At 40.9% G+C, this 19,899-nt stretch overlaps 1 protein-coding gene across 2 annotated transcripts in view; it reads right to left on the reverse strand.

Moving 5' to 3' along the window:
* Positions 1–1,105: 1,105 nt before the first annotated feature.
* Positions 1,106–19,899, reverse strand: part of LHFPL3 (LHFPL tetraspan subfamily member 3) — a 542,224-nt gene continuing 523,430 nt past the window's right edge. For both annotated transcript variants that reach the window (XM_064289882.1, XM_010587323.3), the window contains one exon: positions 1,106–3,478. In XM_064289882.1, coding sequence (XP_064145952.1) covers positions 3,450–3,478 — 29 coding nt within the window. In that variant the 3' untranslated portion in view covers positions 1,106–3,449. The remainder of the gene's footprint in view (positions 3,479–19,899) is intronic.

Genomic DNA, 19,899 nt, shown 5'->3' on the forward strand with positions numbered 1-19,899 from the left:
TATTTATTATCTAATATTTTTCTGTTAATCATCTATATTCCCCTGCTGGAACATAAGACCTACAAGATCAGGAACCTTATCTGTCTGGTTTATGACCACCTTCTCAGGGTTTGGAACAGTTCCTGGCACATAGTAGAGACTCAATACATATTCGTTGAATGGCTAGGGCTGAATATTGGCTTTTTATTCTCTGTAGGCAGGACCTAGGCTCTCTAGCTCTCCATAGTTGCCATTACTTTCTATTATCCCTCCAACTCAACTTGGTTTGTTAATTTACTCATCTACCTGGCCTTTGTAGGCGTTTGAGTTTTCAATCCCTGATCACAAATGTCACTCTAATTATAGCTTCGGCATTTGAGAGCAGAAGCTACGCTTTATATTTCTTTTTTCCTTCAATGCCTTTCATACAATATGAGGAAACTATTATTCATTGAATATCTTCTACCTGTCAAGCACAACACTATAATTTATATCCTCATGACAATGCTGTGAGGTGGGTATTACATGTCCATTTTACAGAAGACACACTGAGGATTAGAGTTGCTCAGGGCCATACAGTAAGCAAACTTTCTGGGATTGGAAACTACCTAGGCCTACATTGCCCAGTCTACCGAACCATTGCGAAAGGGTTGATCATGTCTGAGGGAGAGGTGGTTGTTTTCAATCTGCAAAGTGGAGATTGAGCAATTCATTGGATATTTCAGGTCAAATTTACTTGGCCTGGCTATATACTTCCCACACACCCAGTGCCGTTGAGTCGATTCCGACTCATAGCGACCCTATAGGACAGAGTATAACTGCCCCACAGAGTCTCCAAGGAGCGCCTGGTGGATTCAAACTGCCGACCTTTTGGTTAGCAGCCGTAGCGCTTAACTTAGTTATCAATTTTGCTCCACTGAGCATATGAAGATTTATCTAAATTTGGCTATAAGAGGCTTTGGCGCTTTTAATCATGTCTTCTATATGAGGGTCCTGCGTCTCTAATGTATGTTTGCTGTTGGCAAATATTATGGAATCCAGCAGAAGAAGATTTTCTGAAGATAGTTGTTTCAGTCACACCATCCACCTATCCCTGAATTACAGGACAAAGAGACACTGAATGTGCTGAATGCATGCCACACCACCAGCATTCTTTTCAGTAACAAAATCTTATTTTTATTATTATTTTTTTTACAGAAATTCTGATATTCCAACAAATTTCTTTACATTTCCTGGACCTTAAAAAAATTACACACAACTTTTGGACACAATACAACAGAACAGAATGAGAAGGGGAGTCACTTGTTTCTTAAAAAAGATAAAAACATACTTCTTATACTGAATGTTCAGTGATTTACATGTGTATTACCTACGTACAAACGGTACATCGTCAATGATCCATCTTCAGAGCATGGTGGTTGCTAAATTACACTTAGGTTGTATGGCAAAAAATTTGGGGGATATTTGCATGTGGAGAGGAAGTACTTTTTCATTTTTTCTAACACTGCTATTAGTGATGTATGACTCCCTATTGAACCTGTAATTTACTTGGATTAGAGAAAGACAATACCTTCTGTTTTTATTGTAGATAAAGTAGAGAAGTACCTGTCTTTAAACAAAAGGTGAATTCTTGAAAAGTTGTGTGTAATTAAATTTAGTTAAGTAGGTTGTTTTGACTGCTATAGGAGAGCTAATACTTAAAGCAACAAATAACCCCCAGAATGGCTAATACTTTAGTTACAGATGATAACTAATTTCTTCCTTTGAGTCTTTAGAAAATCCATACTTTGTGTATTGGGTTTTACTCATTTGGGCCACATGTGTAATATACTTTTAGCCACCTGAAACATAATCTAGTTTATATTGAAATGGTGGCTAGTACCAGACACATTTGACTGAAATAGGAGCAAGGGTAAAAGAAATCAACCATGATCTGTATCACCTCCTGTGGTAGCCTCTGTCTTATGTTTTAGTGATAGATGCTAATTTGATCTTCTTCTTGAGTCTATGAATAAAGCCGTTCTATGTGTTCATGTCTTCTGCTCAGGTATAGAACATGGTTGGTTTTACACTGATTAATTCTGCTTGTACATTTTTAGCTTGTGTTCTGTGGGGTTTTTTTGGTTCTGCTTTAGGCTATTGGCTATTGCAATATTAAATATCTTTCTGTTGTTGGATTTTGGCAGGATATGTGCTGAGGGTGATGGTGGGGGAAGCCTGGGAGCAAAACATTGTTGAAGGCAGCTGGTTAGTTGTAAGTACTTCCAAATGCCAAAAAACCAAAAAAAAAATTTGAGTGTTTTTGAAGCCAACATTAGTAGACAAAAAGGCAACTCACTCCTACCAAGTTTCTTTGACCTGTGTAAGTATATATTTCATTTATTTCTAAGGCTATTAAATTATCATTTATTTTTAGTACCACTTACTATCATTTAGAAATAGATTTGATGGCATGATTTTTTTTTTTTTTTAACAAAAATGAGTGCATGTCAGTAAGGAAAATAAAGGATATGGATTTCTGATGACACGTATGGCAAAGACATAGAAAAAATCAGATATTTTAGATGCCTATTTATAAAGTATATTAAATTCCTATGCATATACTAGGGAGTATTAGAAAAAACCGTTTATTTGATAGCAGCCTATATATTACATGTGAGCATCCAAGGTGAAAATGAGCTTTCTATACTTTTCAGAGTTCCTTGTTGCTGTTTCCTGAAACACAGGGAAATCTATATTGCTTGGGAACCTATGATGTAAAGATGTCCTTCCTGTAATATACAGCTTGATGGAATAATACTATATGTCAGAAACACTTTCTTAGTAATAACTTGCACAAACAGATTAAACCAAACACAGACTCAGTGAAAAGTTAGAAGCTTTCCATCTCCTAGTAACTGAGACGTTTTAACTAATGACGCAGTGAAATAAATGAACGGCAGAGATGGAGAATCAAAAGTCATGTCCCTTATGAAAACATTCAAAGGCATTTCCTAAGACGCTTCCTTAATAAACGATGTTTGATCAGCCTCTTGGCTATTGAGATAGGAATAATTTAGAACTGACTGCCTTTTTTAAGTGTTGAAAGGTTAAAGCTTTTTGTTTCAGTTTAATTAAAAAAGGACAGTTTACAAACTTCAGTACATATGTATTTTACATGTTAATTCTAGCACATTTGTATTTCTCTTCCTTAAAATATTTCCTGAATGTGATTTCTCATGAATGTTATCTGATCTCATTCAATGACAGTTTCCAATGAGCTGGTGTTTAAGTCACAATTGCGTCTCTTTCCAGAAAAATCACTCTCATCTCTGCCAATCTAGATTTAGGAGGTTCTTTGACAAGTGGATGTTCACTCTTGTCCATTTTCATCTCTGTATTCTGACTTCTTCCAAGTGTCTTCCTTCTTGATGTTGATGTACGAAAGCTATTATTCGATTCGTTTAGCTGTTGTTCGATTCATTTTGTGCTCATTCTAGAGAATACTGGCTTAGCAGAACTGCAGAAAGGGTGGGGCAGGGGTATGGTAGGGGAAAGAGAGAGAGAGAGATGAAATGCGTCACTTTCTGTTAGCAAGATTTTGGGGCACAATATTTATCACAGAAAAAACCACACCAACAAATGGTTAAAATGTATTTGAGATTTGTTACCGAAGTAGATCAAAAAGTCTGAGGTTTCTGTTCCATTAAAACATACATTACAGTCTATCCCAGGAAGGGGGCCACCCTATAATCCAAATATGTGCATTCGCTCCATCAGGGTCAAGATTATAGGCTGCTCTGAAGAATGCAAAAATGATCCCAAGCATTGCTGATTTTTCTGCTTGGCATGGAATTTTCTCACTTGAGAATTTTCCTTTTCTTTCAAATTTTTATTCAGTTATTATATAATCATCCTTGCAGCAGCTACAAAAGAAATGATTATAAAGATGAAGCACCTGCAATCCATTCATCTCGACATACCATTTTCTTCCCGTCTTTCCAGTCTTTGTCTAAAGGCACTTACGTAGTTGTATCACAGCATAGATAACATTACAAAATTTTAACATTATATTAAAAACAAATTGTCACATAATCAGCAGCAATTTCTAATGGCTGCATAATATTCCATTTTATTCTTATTCCATTCTCAAACATTTCAATATTGTCAGATACGTAGGTAGGTTTCTGATCTTTTTAAATCATAAATAATGAACATCTTTGCATATAAAGTTCTATTTGTTCTTTTTAATCCTTTCTTTAGGACCAATTCTCAGGGGATGGCTGCTTTTCCTTTCCTCCAGCAGACCAGTGACTATGCCTGTATCAACATAACTAGATCACAAAGAGTAGGGTCAACTCTGTTCTTTGGATTTTCATAGACTTCAGTACTGTTAACCAGGGCTTAAACCCAAACCCATTGCCGTTGAGTAGACGCCAACTCATAGTGACCCCGTAGGACAGTAGAACAGCCCCATAGGGTTTTCAAGGCTGTAATTTTTTTTTAATCTTTATGGAACCAGACTGCCACATCTTTCTCCCATGGAGCGTCTGGTGGGCTTGAACCACTGATCTTCAGGTTAGCAGCCCACTGTGCCATTGTGAGGTTGGGTAAGTGCACCTTGCTGGCCACGGTGTGGCAGATTTGGGCTGAAAGGAGCCCATCTATTTGGTTTTGCATCACAGAGCACTTTGAAACATAAACTGTAATAGAACAAATAGTCCATTATTCAGCTATAATCCTCTTTCCACTTCACAAAATGAGATTAGGATTTTTGAATGTGTGCTGGAGAAGCCTCTGAAAAATGCTGCTGTTTCTAATAATTGTCCCCTTGTTGTTCCAATACACTTGAAAAAATCTTATGCACATTATGATTTTAACAAACTTCTCTTAGCAAGAGAACTCACAGTTACTTTAATGTACCCAGACTGCACAGGGGATAATTGAAATATTATCATGTCATAATGATGATTAGGCTATAATGATTCTCTGAGATTGAATCACACTGGCAGGAGCTCTATGGAAGGGAATGCTTTCTTAAGATGTTTTTAAAAGGAACATAAACAATGGGATGTTACCCAGCGCTATAGGTGGTTCTGAACCCTGGGTGCTCTCTGCTCTGCTGTGGAGGAGGTGCTCCTGCTAGCTGGAATCCAAAGTTGAGTTTGTAGGTTCACGATTCCACTATTCTAGCATTCTTCACTCTGAAATTTTTCTGTTTAAAACCCACAAGGCTGAATGTCTGTGTTTTCCAGTAAGACGGTGAAAAGTGCTAGCTGGAAGTGGAGGGAGAGGGGAGTGGGTGGAGTTGTAAACGTATGAACCAAACCCATTGCCATTGGGTGGACTCTGACTCATAGCGACCCTATAGGACACAGTAGCACTGCCCCATAGAGTGTCCAAGGAGCATCTGGTGGATTTGAACTGCCAACCATTTGGTTAGCTGCCATAGCACTTAACCACTATGCCACCAGGGTTTCCAAACATGTGAAAGAAGAACGGCAAAATGGGTGTTGACAAGTAACTAGGCATGTGGAGGAGTGGGGAACACCTGAAAGTGCCCAGAACTATATGCCTGTGATGGAGGGGAAGGGAGAGGGAAGAGGCTAGTACCTGTTCTCCTGATGTTCTGAAATAGTAAAAAAATCTAGTTGCCACTGAGTTGATTCTGAGTCACAGGAACCCCATGTGTGTCAGAGTAGAACTGTGCTCCATAGGGTTTTCAATGACTGATTTTTCTGGAAGTAGATCACCAGGCCTTTCTTCCAGGGCACCTACGGGTGGACTCGAACCACCATTCTTTCAGTTAACAGCCATGTACATTAACTGTTGCACCACCCCGGGACTCCAAGACACTGCTACCACCCCATAGTTTTTCCTTCCAGAGCATAGTTCCACCTTGTAACAGGAACCCTCGGGCATGCCAGAGTTCTGCAGACAGTGCTATGCTGAAAATAACCGCGATATTTGTTCCAGTGATGATGAGAACACAAACGCTCCCCACACAATATCAGGAAATACTTTGCTAGGACAGTAAAATTAGAATGCTGTTATAATTACTTAGAAGGCATGCACAGTGAAGAGTTTTCCATTCGAAGGCTTGGCAAGGGTTGACCTTTCAAAAAGATTTGTAAAGCCGTATGTGAAAGGGTTAAAAGGTAGGATTTTCCTCTCTGGATATCTCCATCACTCATTCAGTCTTTATGACTGTGAGACATACAAGGACGGTTTGCAGGATTCTGTGGATGCATCAGTGTGGCTATGCTGTGATCATCGCTTTTATGAAACATTCTGCTTTTTTCAAAACTTTTGCTAACATTCCTATGCACCATGGATGTTGCATAGCTCAGGGGAAGCAATTTAGAAGGTGTCACATTCTTCCAAGTTTGTACGGAGCAGGATGTGAATAAATAAGTCATTCAATGTTGCCTTAGATCTTTATTCAGTTGAGCTTGTCCTAACACTTCATGGTTCCAAGTTGCCCATGTTCTATTTCCAAGGGGCTCTTTGCAAATCTTTTTCAAAGCTGTCAGCTGAATCACTGTCATGAAAGCAGTATTTATAATGGGTGCAATTGCTCAGACTACCTGAATACTGAGTTGTTGAATTTTCTATGTGTTAGGGACTTTGAAAAGTCTCCTGCGGTAGGATTCTGCTGATTGTTCCTATTGACCTATTCAGTTACGGCCTGGAGTTCCCTGGGTCTGGGTACCTGGGGCCAGGGATGTCTGCAGGAGTAAAGCGCTCAGTGAGAGTGGTCAGGCTCTTAGTAGAATCACTTGCTGAACTTTTGTTGTGAAAATGAATAAGGGAGGGCTTCCCTGGCCACTTTTTCTCAGAGGTGTATACAAGGTTTGTCATTTTCTCCTATTCTGTTGTTTCACGGATGAAGACAAATGAGTTTGACAACCTCCAACATGGCCTTCAACACCCTTCACCTCTGGGAGGGTGAATATACTGCCCTGGAAATAAGGCCTCAACTATCTATGTCCTGGGTGCTCGAGACATTATGTACCCCACAGTGGGTGAAGCAGATTAAAGATGGCTGCAGATTCTTTGACACTTCTCCCACTGAGAGGTGGGCTCTCTGACCCCTTCCCTTTTCAATCTGGCCTTTAAGAGTTCTGGAACTTCTGGTTACCCTGCTGGAGTGGTCACATGGAGAGGCTTTGGTATGACATGAAGAGAGAGAGGGCCCAGCTGAGCTTGGCCTTCCAGCCACCCCTGCCAAGGTACCTGCATGGGGTGAAGCCATCTTGGACCTTCCAGATCACCCAGCCACCTGCTGAATGCCACCAAATGACCTCAGCTGGTGATACATGGAGCAGAAGGATTACCCAGCTGAATTCTCCCCAAATTCCTGACCCTCACAAATGTGAGATATAATAAAAATGGTTGTTTTAAACCACTAAGTTTTAGGATAGTTTGGTATGCAGCAACAGATAACTGGAACAGTGAGCCAATGCCCTTTTCTTTGACTGTGGCTTAGATATGCTGCATTAAATATACTATAATGACAGGTGTCAGCTGGTGCAAGGCTCACAGGTCAGAAAGGGTACCATCATCTTGGACCCATTTTTTCTCCCTGACACACAACTTTTAGAGTAGCAATATCTGAACCCCAACCTTTACTTACTGCCTTATCCATATTCTTTCTTTGGGGGATCATTGGTTTGTCTTTCAAGTCGGTCTAATTGCAGGGGCTTTGGATCCGTGTTGAATATAAGTGCATGCTTAAAACATTCTTTTAGGCTGAATTAAGGTCTAATCCTGGTTTTGATTGTAGGTTGATTACCATTAGCTTTATTGATCATTAGAGGGCTTAAGTTTGTTATAGTTGTTCCTTTGTTGTGTCATTGGCCAGTGGGTTGGTGAAGAAAGTGACTTGGGTATATTCCCATTGTCAAGTCTTTATTTGTATGCCACCCTTCCACTCATTCAACCCCATCATACTCCCTCTTGCCCCTGACTGTAATGATGTAAGAGGACAGACAGCTGGATAGGAGTTACACCTGACTTACCAGCACTTCTATATTCTCTAATGCCTTCTTCCCACCATCAAGAAGGGAAGCACCAGTGCTTCTTTCTGGGAGTTATAATTTATTTCCATCCAAATACTTAGCTGCGGGAGCAGACTAACCAGTAAGCAAGGTACCCACGGGTTTATAGTAAGCAAAATGAGCATGGGCTTAATTGAGTTTACTTAATCATCTGTAGTGCCTGATTTCATATGGAGCCCTGGTGGTGCAGTGGTTAAGAGCTCAGCTGCTAACCAAAAGGTCAGCAGTTTGAATCCACCAGCTGTTCCTTGGAAACACTTTGGGGCAGTTATACTCTGTCTTTTAGGGTCGCTATGAGTTTTTATGAGTTGGAATAGACTCGACGGTAGTGGGCTTAATGGGTTTTTCACCAGATTAACCTGTGAAATTGTGTACTACAGGTTAGTAAGTAAGTACAAGTAAGCCTGTGTGCACCTTGCTTATTGGCTAATCCGTCCCTGCTTGGTTGCTCATGGCCCAAGTTTCTCAATGGGTTTGGGCTAGTGCATGTGATTATGTCTGCTTGGTGGCATCTGTAGTTTCATTGCCTAGGTGCTGAGCAGAGGGATTAGGAAAGGGGGGAGAAAAGAAACAAGTATGGGATATTGTAGTCTTTGGCTCTGCTCAGGTAGAACCAGTGACTACTTTCACTTTTAGAGTAGAAAGCAAGATTAAAAAAAAAAAAAAAAAAACGGTGCTAGAAAGCAAGATATGAAATAGAAATAACTTACTCCCAAAGAGTGAGACCAACCACTCTTCTGTCATAGGCTCATCTGGTTTCTATTAAATTATCATTCACTTGCTTCATAGCACTACTTGCATAATGATCTCATGTATGTTCTTGTTTTCTGTTCCTCTTCCCCAGCAGAATGTGAGCTCTGGGGGATCAGGACCTCCTCAGTCTCTTATCCTTGTAACCTCAGCTCCTCATTCTGTGCCTGACACACTATCCAAAAACCAAACCCACTGCCATCGAGTGGATTCTGACTCATAGCGACCCTATAGGACAGAGTAAAACTGCCCCATAGAGTTTCCAAGGAGCGCCTGGAGGATTCAAACTGCAGACCCCTTGGTCAGCAGAGGTAGCACTTAACCATTATGCCTCCAGGGTTTCCTGATACACTATAAGAAAAAACACTATAGGGGATCATTAAATACTTGTCACAAACGAAGGTGTTAATAGGAAAGTATTCCCCTTGCCTCCCAATAACCTACTCGGTCAGTGCTTCTCAAACTGCAATATACATAAGAATCAATTCAGGATCTTGTTCAAATGTAGATTCTAATTCAGTAGGTCTGGGGTGAGGCCAAAGATTTTGCATTTCTAACAATCTCCCAAGGAGTCCCTGGGTGGCACAAAGGGTTAAGCTCTCAGCTACTAGTCCTAGAAAGGCTGGCTGTCTGAATCTACCCAGATGCACCTGGGAAGACAGGCTTGGTGATCTGCTTCTGAAAGGTCACACAGCCTTAAAAACCCTAATGGAGCAGTTCTACTTTGCACACATTGGGGTTGCCATGAATCAAAATCAACTCGACTGCAACCAACAACAGCCATCTCCCAGTTGATGCTGAACTGCTGGGCCACACTTTGAGAAGCAAGGCATGGTACTGAGAGCTGCATGAGGCAGTGACTGCATCCTCTTCATCTCTGTATTCCCAGCTTAACCAAGGTGCTTGGTATGCAGCCAAAACCAAACCAAACCCATTGCTGTGTGTCAGCTGCAAATCTTATGGAAGCAGACTGCCATGTCTTTCTTCTGGAGCGGCTGGTGGGTTCAAACCATCCACCTTTTGGTTAGAAGCGGGTGCTAAAAAACTGTCGAATGAATGAATGAAATCAAAACCAGGCACCCTCGATTGGCTGGTAGAGATACCCTGATCTGCATCCACACCATGGAGCTTTTGGGGCTTTCAATTCTTTTGTCTCTGTTATTGAGTTGGGCAGAGGGAGCAGGGGGCTTATCATCCTGAGCCCACAGATGGAGATTTATCACTTGGTTCCAGGGTGTGTTTTTAGTGTGAATATTCGTTCTTGTGAAACCATCTAAGAAATGGGTGAAAAAGTCACCACCTAAGAGTTCCATACCTTTTCTTTCTTCTATTCTTCACCCAGATATTTTTTTAAACCTTCATATTCTCTGCCTTTCTCCCCATCTCTTTTTTTCCCCTCTCTCTCTGTCTCCTCCTACCTCCCTTTGGATTTGACATACTGATTTTAACACACAATGGTTGGAGGAAAATTGCTAAAACTGTTTTCCTGGCCACTCATTTGGACCTTCTTTGCTTAAAATGGGCAGAAAATGGCTTAAGAATCAGACCTGATGATTTTGCTCTGTTCCCGCTTGCATGAACAGGCACAACACTTTCTCATGTGACCTCTTCTCAGAAAGTAATTCATGAGAAGGAATTTTGATTGTTAATTCATGAACATGTATTTTTCCCTCCCTCCTCCCTCCCCCCAGTTAAGGAGTACTTCAGAATTCATTAAAAGCAACAACACAGGCAGAATTACTTGGTAGGCCTTAACCAGGTGTATTGAGAATAGAATGTTGAAGGCTGATTTTTAACAAGTTAATTTTTAACATGAAACCCTTCCATGTTTCATGCAGGTTGAAAGACTTTCACTACTGAAGCCCAAAAGATGGGTCCATGGGCAAGGTTAGAGTGTGGCACTCTCAGCTCTTGGAGCATTTCACAAGAACGAATAAATTGTGTGGAGGTCTTCATGTGTCATCCCTGCTTTCGTGACTTCTGTCAAAGAGAGATTGATGGCAGATATCTTGCTTTGATTTGGGGGCTTTCTTACCCATGAAATCAAATACTCACTCTAAAAAGAAATTCCTGACCAAAATTAATCCTGCCAGTGGTTTTTCTCTTGTCAAAGTTGCAAATCCTTTCTTTCCTGTTTGAAACTCCATTACTGAATTTGAATTTCAAAAGATATGGCTTGGTGGAGGGCCCCAGACCATCTTGTGACCTGATTCCAGTAGATCTCAGTAAAAGGGGGAGGGCAGAGTTCAATCAATCATGTTAAGACTAGCCAATGGCTGATCTTCTATATTTCTCCCTCTTCTTCTCTTTTTAAGCCTCATTGTACCTAGATTCATTGGAAAAAACAAAAAACCTGTTGCCCTGGAGTCAATTCTGACTCATAGTGACCGTATAAGACAGAGTAGAACTGCCCCACACAGTTTCCAAGGAGTGCCTGGTGGATTTGAACTGCCAGCCTTTTGATTAGCAGCCACAGCTCTTAACCACTAAAAAAAAAAAAAAAACCACTACGCCTTCGAATTAATTGCTTTTTCTGGAATCAAAATGGCCTCCCTATATGCTTATAGAATAACTGCTTAGAATAAACCTTATGTTCAAATTTAATTGAGTTTTGATTATTTTTAACACTTCTACGAACTCTTCTGAACTTTTTTGGTTAAGTGTTTTGCTTTTCCATTTCACGAACTCACTCATGCACTAAAAGCTCGCTATGTGGTAATGACAATCCTTTTAAAACATAAATAAAAGCAAAAACAAATGGACTGTTACTACACATGAAATTGCAGATCCTGAAATCGAAATATTTACTGGCTTCTCAATATAGTACATTCATCTGTCTGTTGCCATTGAATATTTAGCCTCACAAATTTCCTCTCCTTTCTTCATAGTAAAGACTATCAACTTTGTATCATGTCCCTCTTCCCTGCTTCTGTTTTGACTTCTCTTCCTGCCAGAGGCTCTCTCCCTATCAACAAGGTCTGCTCACAGGGTTTCTCCTCTTCTCCAAACACTGTCTTGAGAGTCAGTTGGCCCTCCTTGATAATATACATTTCTTGACTTTCCTAGAGACTGATAGTTTAGTGGTTAAATGTGCATGTGCTCTGAAGCCATTCTGTCTTTAAATTCTAATTCTGCCATTTACCGGCTGGGTAACTCTAGAGAAGTTCCTTAATGTATTTGTGCTTCAATTTCCCCATGTGAAGAGTGGAGGTACCTCTTCTCAAGGCTGTCCTAAAGACTGAGATGATGCTTAGAAGGTATTTAAGACTTAATAGGCAAACCTGTTCACAGGAAGAGCTCGACCAATGTTGGCTGTTATTTTATTATTATTTTATTGTGATCCCTGTCAGAGCAGTCAGTGGTGATAGCCAGGCATCATTTAGGTTACTGGACTCAGTCTGGTGGAGGTCGTGGTAGTTGTGGTCCATTAGTCCTTTGGACTAATCTTTCCCTTGTGTCTTTCATTTTCTTCATTCTCCCTTGCTCCTGAAGGGCTGAGACCAGTGGAATATCTTAGATGGCTACTCACAGGCTTTTAAGACCCCAGACACTACTCATCAAAGTGGAATGTAGAATATTGTCTTTATAAACTATGTTATGCCAATTGAGCTAGATGTTCCCTGAGACCATGGTCCCCACAGCCCTTAGCCCAGTAATTCGGTCCCTCAGGGAGTTTGCGTGTGTCTATGGAGCTTCCATGACCTTGCTTTGTACAAGTTGTGCTGGCTTCCTTAGGATGGTGTACAGTCTTACTGTTTATCAGAGTTTCCACTTATCTGTTGTCTATTTAGTGTTTTTCCATCCCCACCCCTCCTCTTCCTCGTAACCATCAAAGATTGTTTCTTTTTGTGTGTAAACCTTTTCATGAGCTTTTATAGTAGTGGTCTTATACAATATTTGTCCTTTTGTGATTGACTTATTTCACTCAGCATAATGCCCTCCAGATTCATCCATGTTGTGAGATGCTTCCCATATTCATCATTGTTCTTTACCGTTAGGTAGTACTCCATAGTGTGTATGTACCATAGTTGTTTATCCATTCATCTGTTGATGGGCATCTAGGTTGTTTCCATCTTTTTGCTATTGCGAACAATGCTGCAATGAACATGGGTGTGCATATGTCTACTCGTGTGATGACTCTTATTTCTCTAGAATATATTCCTAGGAGTGGGATTGCTGGATCATATGGTATTTCTATTTCTAGCTTTCTAAGGAAGCGCCATATCATTTTCAAAAATGGTTGTACTATTTTGCATTCTCACCAGCAGTGCATAAGAGTTCCAATCTCTGAGCAGCCTTTCCAACATTTGTTATTTTCTGTGTTTTGATTTGTGCCACTAAATGCAGGAGTGAGATGGTATCTCATTGTGGTTTTGATTTGCATTTCTCAAATGGCTAGTGATTGGGAGTATTTCCTCATGTATCTGTTACCACCTGAATGTCTTCTTTGGTGAAGTGTCTGTTTCCTTTACCCATTTCTTAATAGGATCATTTGTCTTTTGGTTGTAGAGGTGTTGGATTTTCCTGTAGATTTTACAGATTAGACCTTTGTCAAATTTGTAGTAGCCCCAAATTTTTTCCCAGTCCGTAGGTTCTCCATTAATTTTTTTGGTGAAGTCTTTTGATGAGCACAGAAGATAACAGTCATCCTGCTTATCTTCTGGAGTTTGTGTGTTGTTAGTTATTGTTTCTATCCTGTTAATGCCATGTATTAGGGCCTCTAGCATTGATCCAATTTTTTCTTCTATGATCTTTATAGTTTTTGATTTTATTTAGGTCTTTGATCCATTTTGAATTAGTTCTGGTGTATGGTATGAAGAATGGGTCCTGTTTCATTTTTTTGCAGATGGACATCCAGTTTTGCCAGCCCCATTTGTTAAAAAGATGGCCTTTTCCCCATTTGATGGACTTTGGGCCCTTGTTGAAGATCAGGTGACCATAGGTGGATGGATTTATATCTGGGTCCTCAATTCTGTTCCATTGGTCAATGTATTTGTCATTGTACCAGTGCTAGTCTGTTTTGACTACTGTAGCTATATAATAAGTTCTGAGAACAGATAGTGTGAATCCTCCTACTTTATTCTTCTTCCTCAGTAGTGCTTTACTTATCTAGGGCCTCCTCCCTTTCCATATAAAGTTAATGATTAGTTTTTACATCTCTTTAAAGAATGCTGTTAGTATTTGGATTGGAATTGCATTGTACTTTTAGATTGCTTTGGGTAGAATTGTCATTTTCACAATGTTGAGCTTACTTATCCATGAGCATGGTATGTTTTTCCATTTATGTAGATCTTTTTTGGTTTCTTGCAGTAGTGTTTTGTAGTTTTCTTTGTATTGGTCTTTTACATCCCTGGTTAGATTTATTCTTATGTATTTTTTTTCGGGGCTATTATAAAGGGTTGCTATGAGTCAGAATCGACTTGATGGCAATGGGCTTTTTTAAAAAATTATTATTATAAATGGTATTGTTTTCCTGATTTCTTTTTCATCATTCTCTTTATTGGTATACAGGTGGCTGTTAATTTTTTAAATGCAAAATAGTGTAAGTAGCAACATTTCATTCCTGAAAAACCAGGTATATACACTAACCAACACTAACATAAGCAAATCATGTAAACATTTACGTTTCCCTGAGATAAGATGACTCAATGGTTCAGAGCATGGACACTGGAAACCAGACTGTCTGGAAGTGAACTGCAACTTTGGCCACTTACTAGCTCCGTGTACCTCGGCATGTTACCTGGCCTAGTTTCCTGATGTGCAAAGTGTGGATCAGAGTAGCCTCTCTTATAGGGCTGTTGTGGGCATTAGATAAGTTAACGCATATAACAAGCCAAAATAATATGTTAACCACTCCTGTTATTAGTACGATTATTATTGTTTGGAGTTGAATTTTTACCTTGATATATATCCCTGGATGGTGCAAATGGTTAATATGCTTGACTGCTAACTGAAAAGTTAAAGGTTAAAGTCCACACAGAGGCTCCTCAGAAGAAAGATCTGGAAATCTGCTTCTGAAAAATCAGCTACTGAAAACCATATGGAGCACAGTTATGACACACATGGGGTCATCATGAGTTGGAGTCAATTCGATGGCAACTGGCTTTTTTTGTGCTTTGGCATATTGATATATCTGTATTTGTGCATCTAATTGCTGTATTTAATGCTTGCCCTCATTTAGCACAGAATTTATAATAGGGAAGGGAGCATATTTAAGAAATTTCTCAGAGAACACTAGAATCAGTGTTATTAACAAGATTACTTATAATTACCTTTAAAAACCCAATGGATGTCCCTCTTTCTTCCTTCCAACTACTTTACGAATGTTCGTGAAACCCTGGTAAGTCACAGCTCTTAAAGCCATAGCTTGTTCTCTCCTCCAGGAAGCTATGAGGCTTTCTGTCTCTTAGTTCGTGGACTGATGGTCTTGAGTGAGTCTCCAGCAGACAGAGTCTATCATCAGGCTTTACATGACTTTATTACCACAAATTTAATAGTCTTGGTCCTAATTACCCATACAGGTGTTTGTTGTAATGAAATAAGACAGCCAAGTATGATGTATGCTTCCTCTCTCTACCAAAGGGAAGTAGACTGCAGAACCCAGAAGGCAATTTATAATACAGATCTCATCAACACACACATTCCCAGCCCCCACTAGAGAAGTAATAACCAAGCATTAAAGCATTTAGAGGATGTGCCATCCATCACTGAATGGCTGACATCGGTTAGCCACAAATGACAGAGCAGTAAGGGAGAGCCAGAGATGGGCTGAATCATGGGATTTTAGGGCTTTCTAAACTGCAGAAGTGAGTGAACAGATTATTCTTCAGCTTAAAACTTTTTACAGTTGACTCTGCCACTGGAAAAAGTCCTGCTGCATAGCATGAGCTATGAGACCCTGAGGCCTTCTGTGGCCTGTCTCCCCTCATCTCTCCGCCTCCAGAGTGTGATTTGTGGGTCTTGGAATGAATCTGACTGTCCTACTTCCTGGCCTCTGACAGAAATGCCTTTCCTCCAGTTTTCCAACTGGTAAACACCTTCTCATGTTTCAAATCTCATTGCAAGTTGCTCCTCTGAGAAGCATTTCTTGAATGGCTCCTGTCTCTCTTGGGTCTCCATTTTGCCCTAATTGTCCTATCAGGGCCTGCCTTCTCCTTACAAACAGTGAAGGGCCACCTCTGGTAAGCCCCTGTGTCCACAGTACCCAGAGCAGGGCCTGGCACATAGAAGGTGCTCAATAAACTTCTGGCGTTTATTGAAAGGAACCGTCAAATCAAACCAAACTCATTGCCATTGAGTTGATTCCAACTCATCGTAAGACCATGTGTTATAGAGTAGAATTAACCCATAGGGTTTCATGGCTCTAATCTTTATGGAAGCAGATTGCCAGGACTTTCTTCCATAGTGCTGCTGGGTGGGTTTGAGCTGCAACCTTTAGGTTAGTAGTCAAGTACAAACAGCTTGTGCCACCCAGGAAGCTGAAAGGAAACTTACCAAAAAACAAACCAAACCGTTGCATGGAGTCAATTCCGACTCCTAGGGACCCTGTAGGACAGGGTAGAACTGTCCCATAGGGTTCCCAAGGGTATAAATCTTTTTTTTTTAAGGTTGTAAATCTTTATGGGAGCATACTGCCACACCTTTCTCTCACAGAGTGGCTGATAGGTATGAATCTCTGACCTTTCAGTTAGCAGCTAAGCACTTAACCACTGTGCCGTTGGTTGCTAACCGAAGATTGGTGGTTTGAACCCACCAGCCACTCCGTGGGAGAAAGATGTGGCAGTCTGCTGCCATAAAGATTTACAGCCTTGGGAACCCTATGGGGGCAGTTCTACCCTGTCCTATAGGGCCACTAGGAGTTGGAATCAACTTAATGGCAATGGGAAAGGAAACTTAGACATCGACTATTGATCAAGAGGCAGTCCTTTGAACAGAACAAGGGGATACTGCATGGTTTAAAGTCAGGAAAGGTGTATGTCAGGGTTGTATCCTTTCACAATACTTATTCAATCTGTATGCTGTGCAAATAATCTGAGAAGTTGGACTGTATAAGGAAGAATGTGGCATCAGGATTCGAGGAAGGCTCTTTAACAACCTACATTATGCAGATGACAACCCTGCTTCCTGAAAGTGAAGAGGACTTGAAGCACTTACTGATGAAGATCAAAGACTACAATCTTCAGTATGGATTACACCTCAACATAAAGAAGACAAAATCCTCACAACTGGACCAATAAGCAACATCACGATAAATGGAGAAAAGACTGAAGTTATCAAGGATTTCATTTTACTGGGATCCACAAACAACAGCCATGGAAGCAGCAGTCAAGAAATCAAAAGACGTATCGCACTGGGCAAATCTGCTGCAAAAGACCTCTTTGGAGTGTTAAAAAGCAAAGATGTCACTTTAAGGACTAAGGTGCGCCTGATCCAAGCCATGGTGTTTTCAATTGCCTCATATGCATGTGAAAACTGAATGATGAATAAAGAAGACTGAAGAAGAATTGATGCCTTTGAATTATGGTGTTGGGGAAGAATATTGAATATACCATAGTCTGCCAAAAGAACAAACAAATCTATCTTGGAAGAAGCACAGCCAGAATGCTCCTTAAAAGTGAGGATGTTAAGACTTGGTGTCACATACTTTGGACATGTTATCAGGAGGGACTGGTCCCTGGAGAAGGACATCAGACTTGCTAAAATAGAGGGTCAGAGAAAGAAAGGAAGACCCTCAACGAGATGGATTGCCACAGTGGCTGTAACAATAGGCTTGAGCATAACAAGAATTTTGATAATGGCACAGGATCTGGCAGTGTTTCATTCTCTTTTACATAGGGTCCCTATGAGTCTGAATTGAGGCTCCAGTGCACCTAACAACAACCCATTTGTTTTGCAGATGAAGACCCTGAAGTCCAGAAAGGTGAAGTGATTTCCTCAAAGTCACCCAGCTAGCTGGCTGAATAAAAAAAAACAAAAAACAAAAAAACCCAGTGCTGTCGAGTGGATTCCGACTCATAGAGACCCTATAGGACAGAGTAGAAATGCCCCCATAGAGTTTCCAAAGAGCACCTGGCAGATTCAAACTGCTATCCCTTTGGTTAGCAGCCATAGCATTTAACCACTACACCACCAGGGTTTCAGCTGGCTGAACAAAACAGCTGGGATAAAATCCAACCCTTCTGACCTAGATTGGTGTTCTCTCTCCACTAGTTTTTTTTGCCAGTGAAAACATTTTCTTCTTTTTTTAAATTTTATTGAGCTTTAGGTGAAACTTTACAGCTCAAGTTAGTTTTTCATTGAAAAATCTATGCACGCACTGAAAACCTTTTTTCAAAGTGAGTCTTTTAGGAATCCCAGTTCTGTATATGAAAGAGCACTGAGCGCCAATGACCCAATCGAAGGCTCAGAACCCTGCCCCGACCCGTTTTCCTTGCCCCTCCTCCATGTTGTTCCTCAGCAGCAGTAACTCTAAGGATTCTTGGAGTCTAACTTGAAAACTAGCCCACTACTCCATGACACCCCCTCAATAAGATAAAACCTTTCCAACTAAACCAAGTTCTCCTGCCAGGAAGTAAGCACCGGAAGCCTGTTGTGAAAAAGTAGGAAGCTAACTAGGTTAGTAGAGGATCAGATAAACTGGCCTGGGGAATGAAAGGATTAGGATTTCAAGGAGGAAAGGTCATCACAATTGATTTGACTCTAACCTGGGGTGATGACAAGACTTCAACAGATACAGAATTATCCAGAAACCAGGTGTGTCTCAGTCCTGGTCTGGGCCCATTCAGTAAGTTAGAAATATTCAAAATATGCACATGACTCCATTCCAAGGTAAAATGAAGTTTCAGTCAAGCTACTCTGGTAATGACCAGGACAAGAAAACCCTATGGCCTTAGAGAACATTGCCTCAGAAACCAGGCTTTGTAAATGCTGTATGGCCATGGACAATGTTTCTCCAGTTGTGGCCCTGGGCCTCCCTGGACCACAATCACTCGGGTATTTGCGGAAATGCAGATTCCAAGGAGCCACTTGGACTTACTGAATCATCATCAAGCTCTCCAGGTGATTCTTACTCATATTAAAGTTTAAGATTATTAGTGCTTATTTATGAGCACCAGGGCTTTGGAATCTGGCAGATGAAAGCTTAAATCCTGGACTGCCGCTTCCTAGAAGTGGCCAAGTCATTTTACTTGCTGTAGCTTTGGTTTTCTCACCTGTATAATGGATGGAATGCCAATTTTACAGGGTTATTTTTGAGGAATGAAGGTCAAACACTTAGCTCAGTGCCTGGAACGTAGTAGGTGTTTTATAGCAGCAGCTGTTATTACTGTTGATTCAATGGCATGCTCCCCATTGATAATCTCTGTTCTCTCGGCAGCTGGTTGGGGGTGATTTGCCTGTGAGCAGAGGCCAGGCCACCCAAGGTAGCTGCAGGTGGCCCTTGGAATCAGGTGCTATAAATGGGGTCACCCAACCATGTGCTCTGCTTTATTTCTCCTTTCTCCCTCCTCTCCTCACACTCTCATTTCCTTTTCCCTCTTTTCTTTCTTCTTTTCCTGTTTTGGAGAGTCTCCTGACTCCAGGGGGGTGGCTGAGCCCAGAGGGTGGTCTAAGCCTAAATAAGGAGGCTGGGTGGGGGTAAGAGTAGTATGGAGCCTCTGGTCCTGTAGTCCTAAATCCTTGCTGGTTGGAGAGATGGAAAGTCCTAGGCATTTGACAGAGTTTATTCCTCAGAGGGAGAAAAGGGTGGCAGAAAACCCATACCATAAAGCTTTAAGTTGGAGAGAAGAAGAAGGAAAAAGTTCACTTAGAAAACCTCAAAATTAACAAACATCATCAAAGAGCAAGAGAGAAAGACGGACATGAAATCTGTGATGGAGAGGCTTGAAATTCTTCAGGGTTGCATGCGGTTGCTTAGAGCCTCCAGGAGTATGCTTTAGTCCATGGAGGCCCCATAAGATTTCTTCCCTGTATCCTCCTGGGCAAGGAGCCCTGGTGGTGCAGTGGTTAAGTGCTTGTCTGCCAAAAGGTGGGCAGTTCGAAGAAGAAGGATGTGGCAGTCTGCTTTTGTAAAGATTACAGCCTTGGCAACACTATGACAGACCCTTTGTCCTATAGGGTCACTATGAGTCAG

This window comes from Loxodonta africana, chromosome 8 (genome assembly GCF_030014295.1).
Source record: "Loxodonta africana isolate mLoxAfr1 chromosome 8, mLoxAfr1.hap2, whole genome shotgun sequence".
Classification (NCBI taxonomy): Eukaryota; Metazoa; Chordata; class Mammalia; order Proboscidea; family Elephantidae; genus Loxodonta; species Loxodonta africana.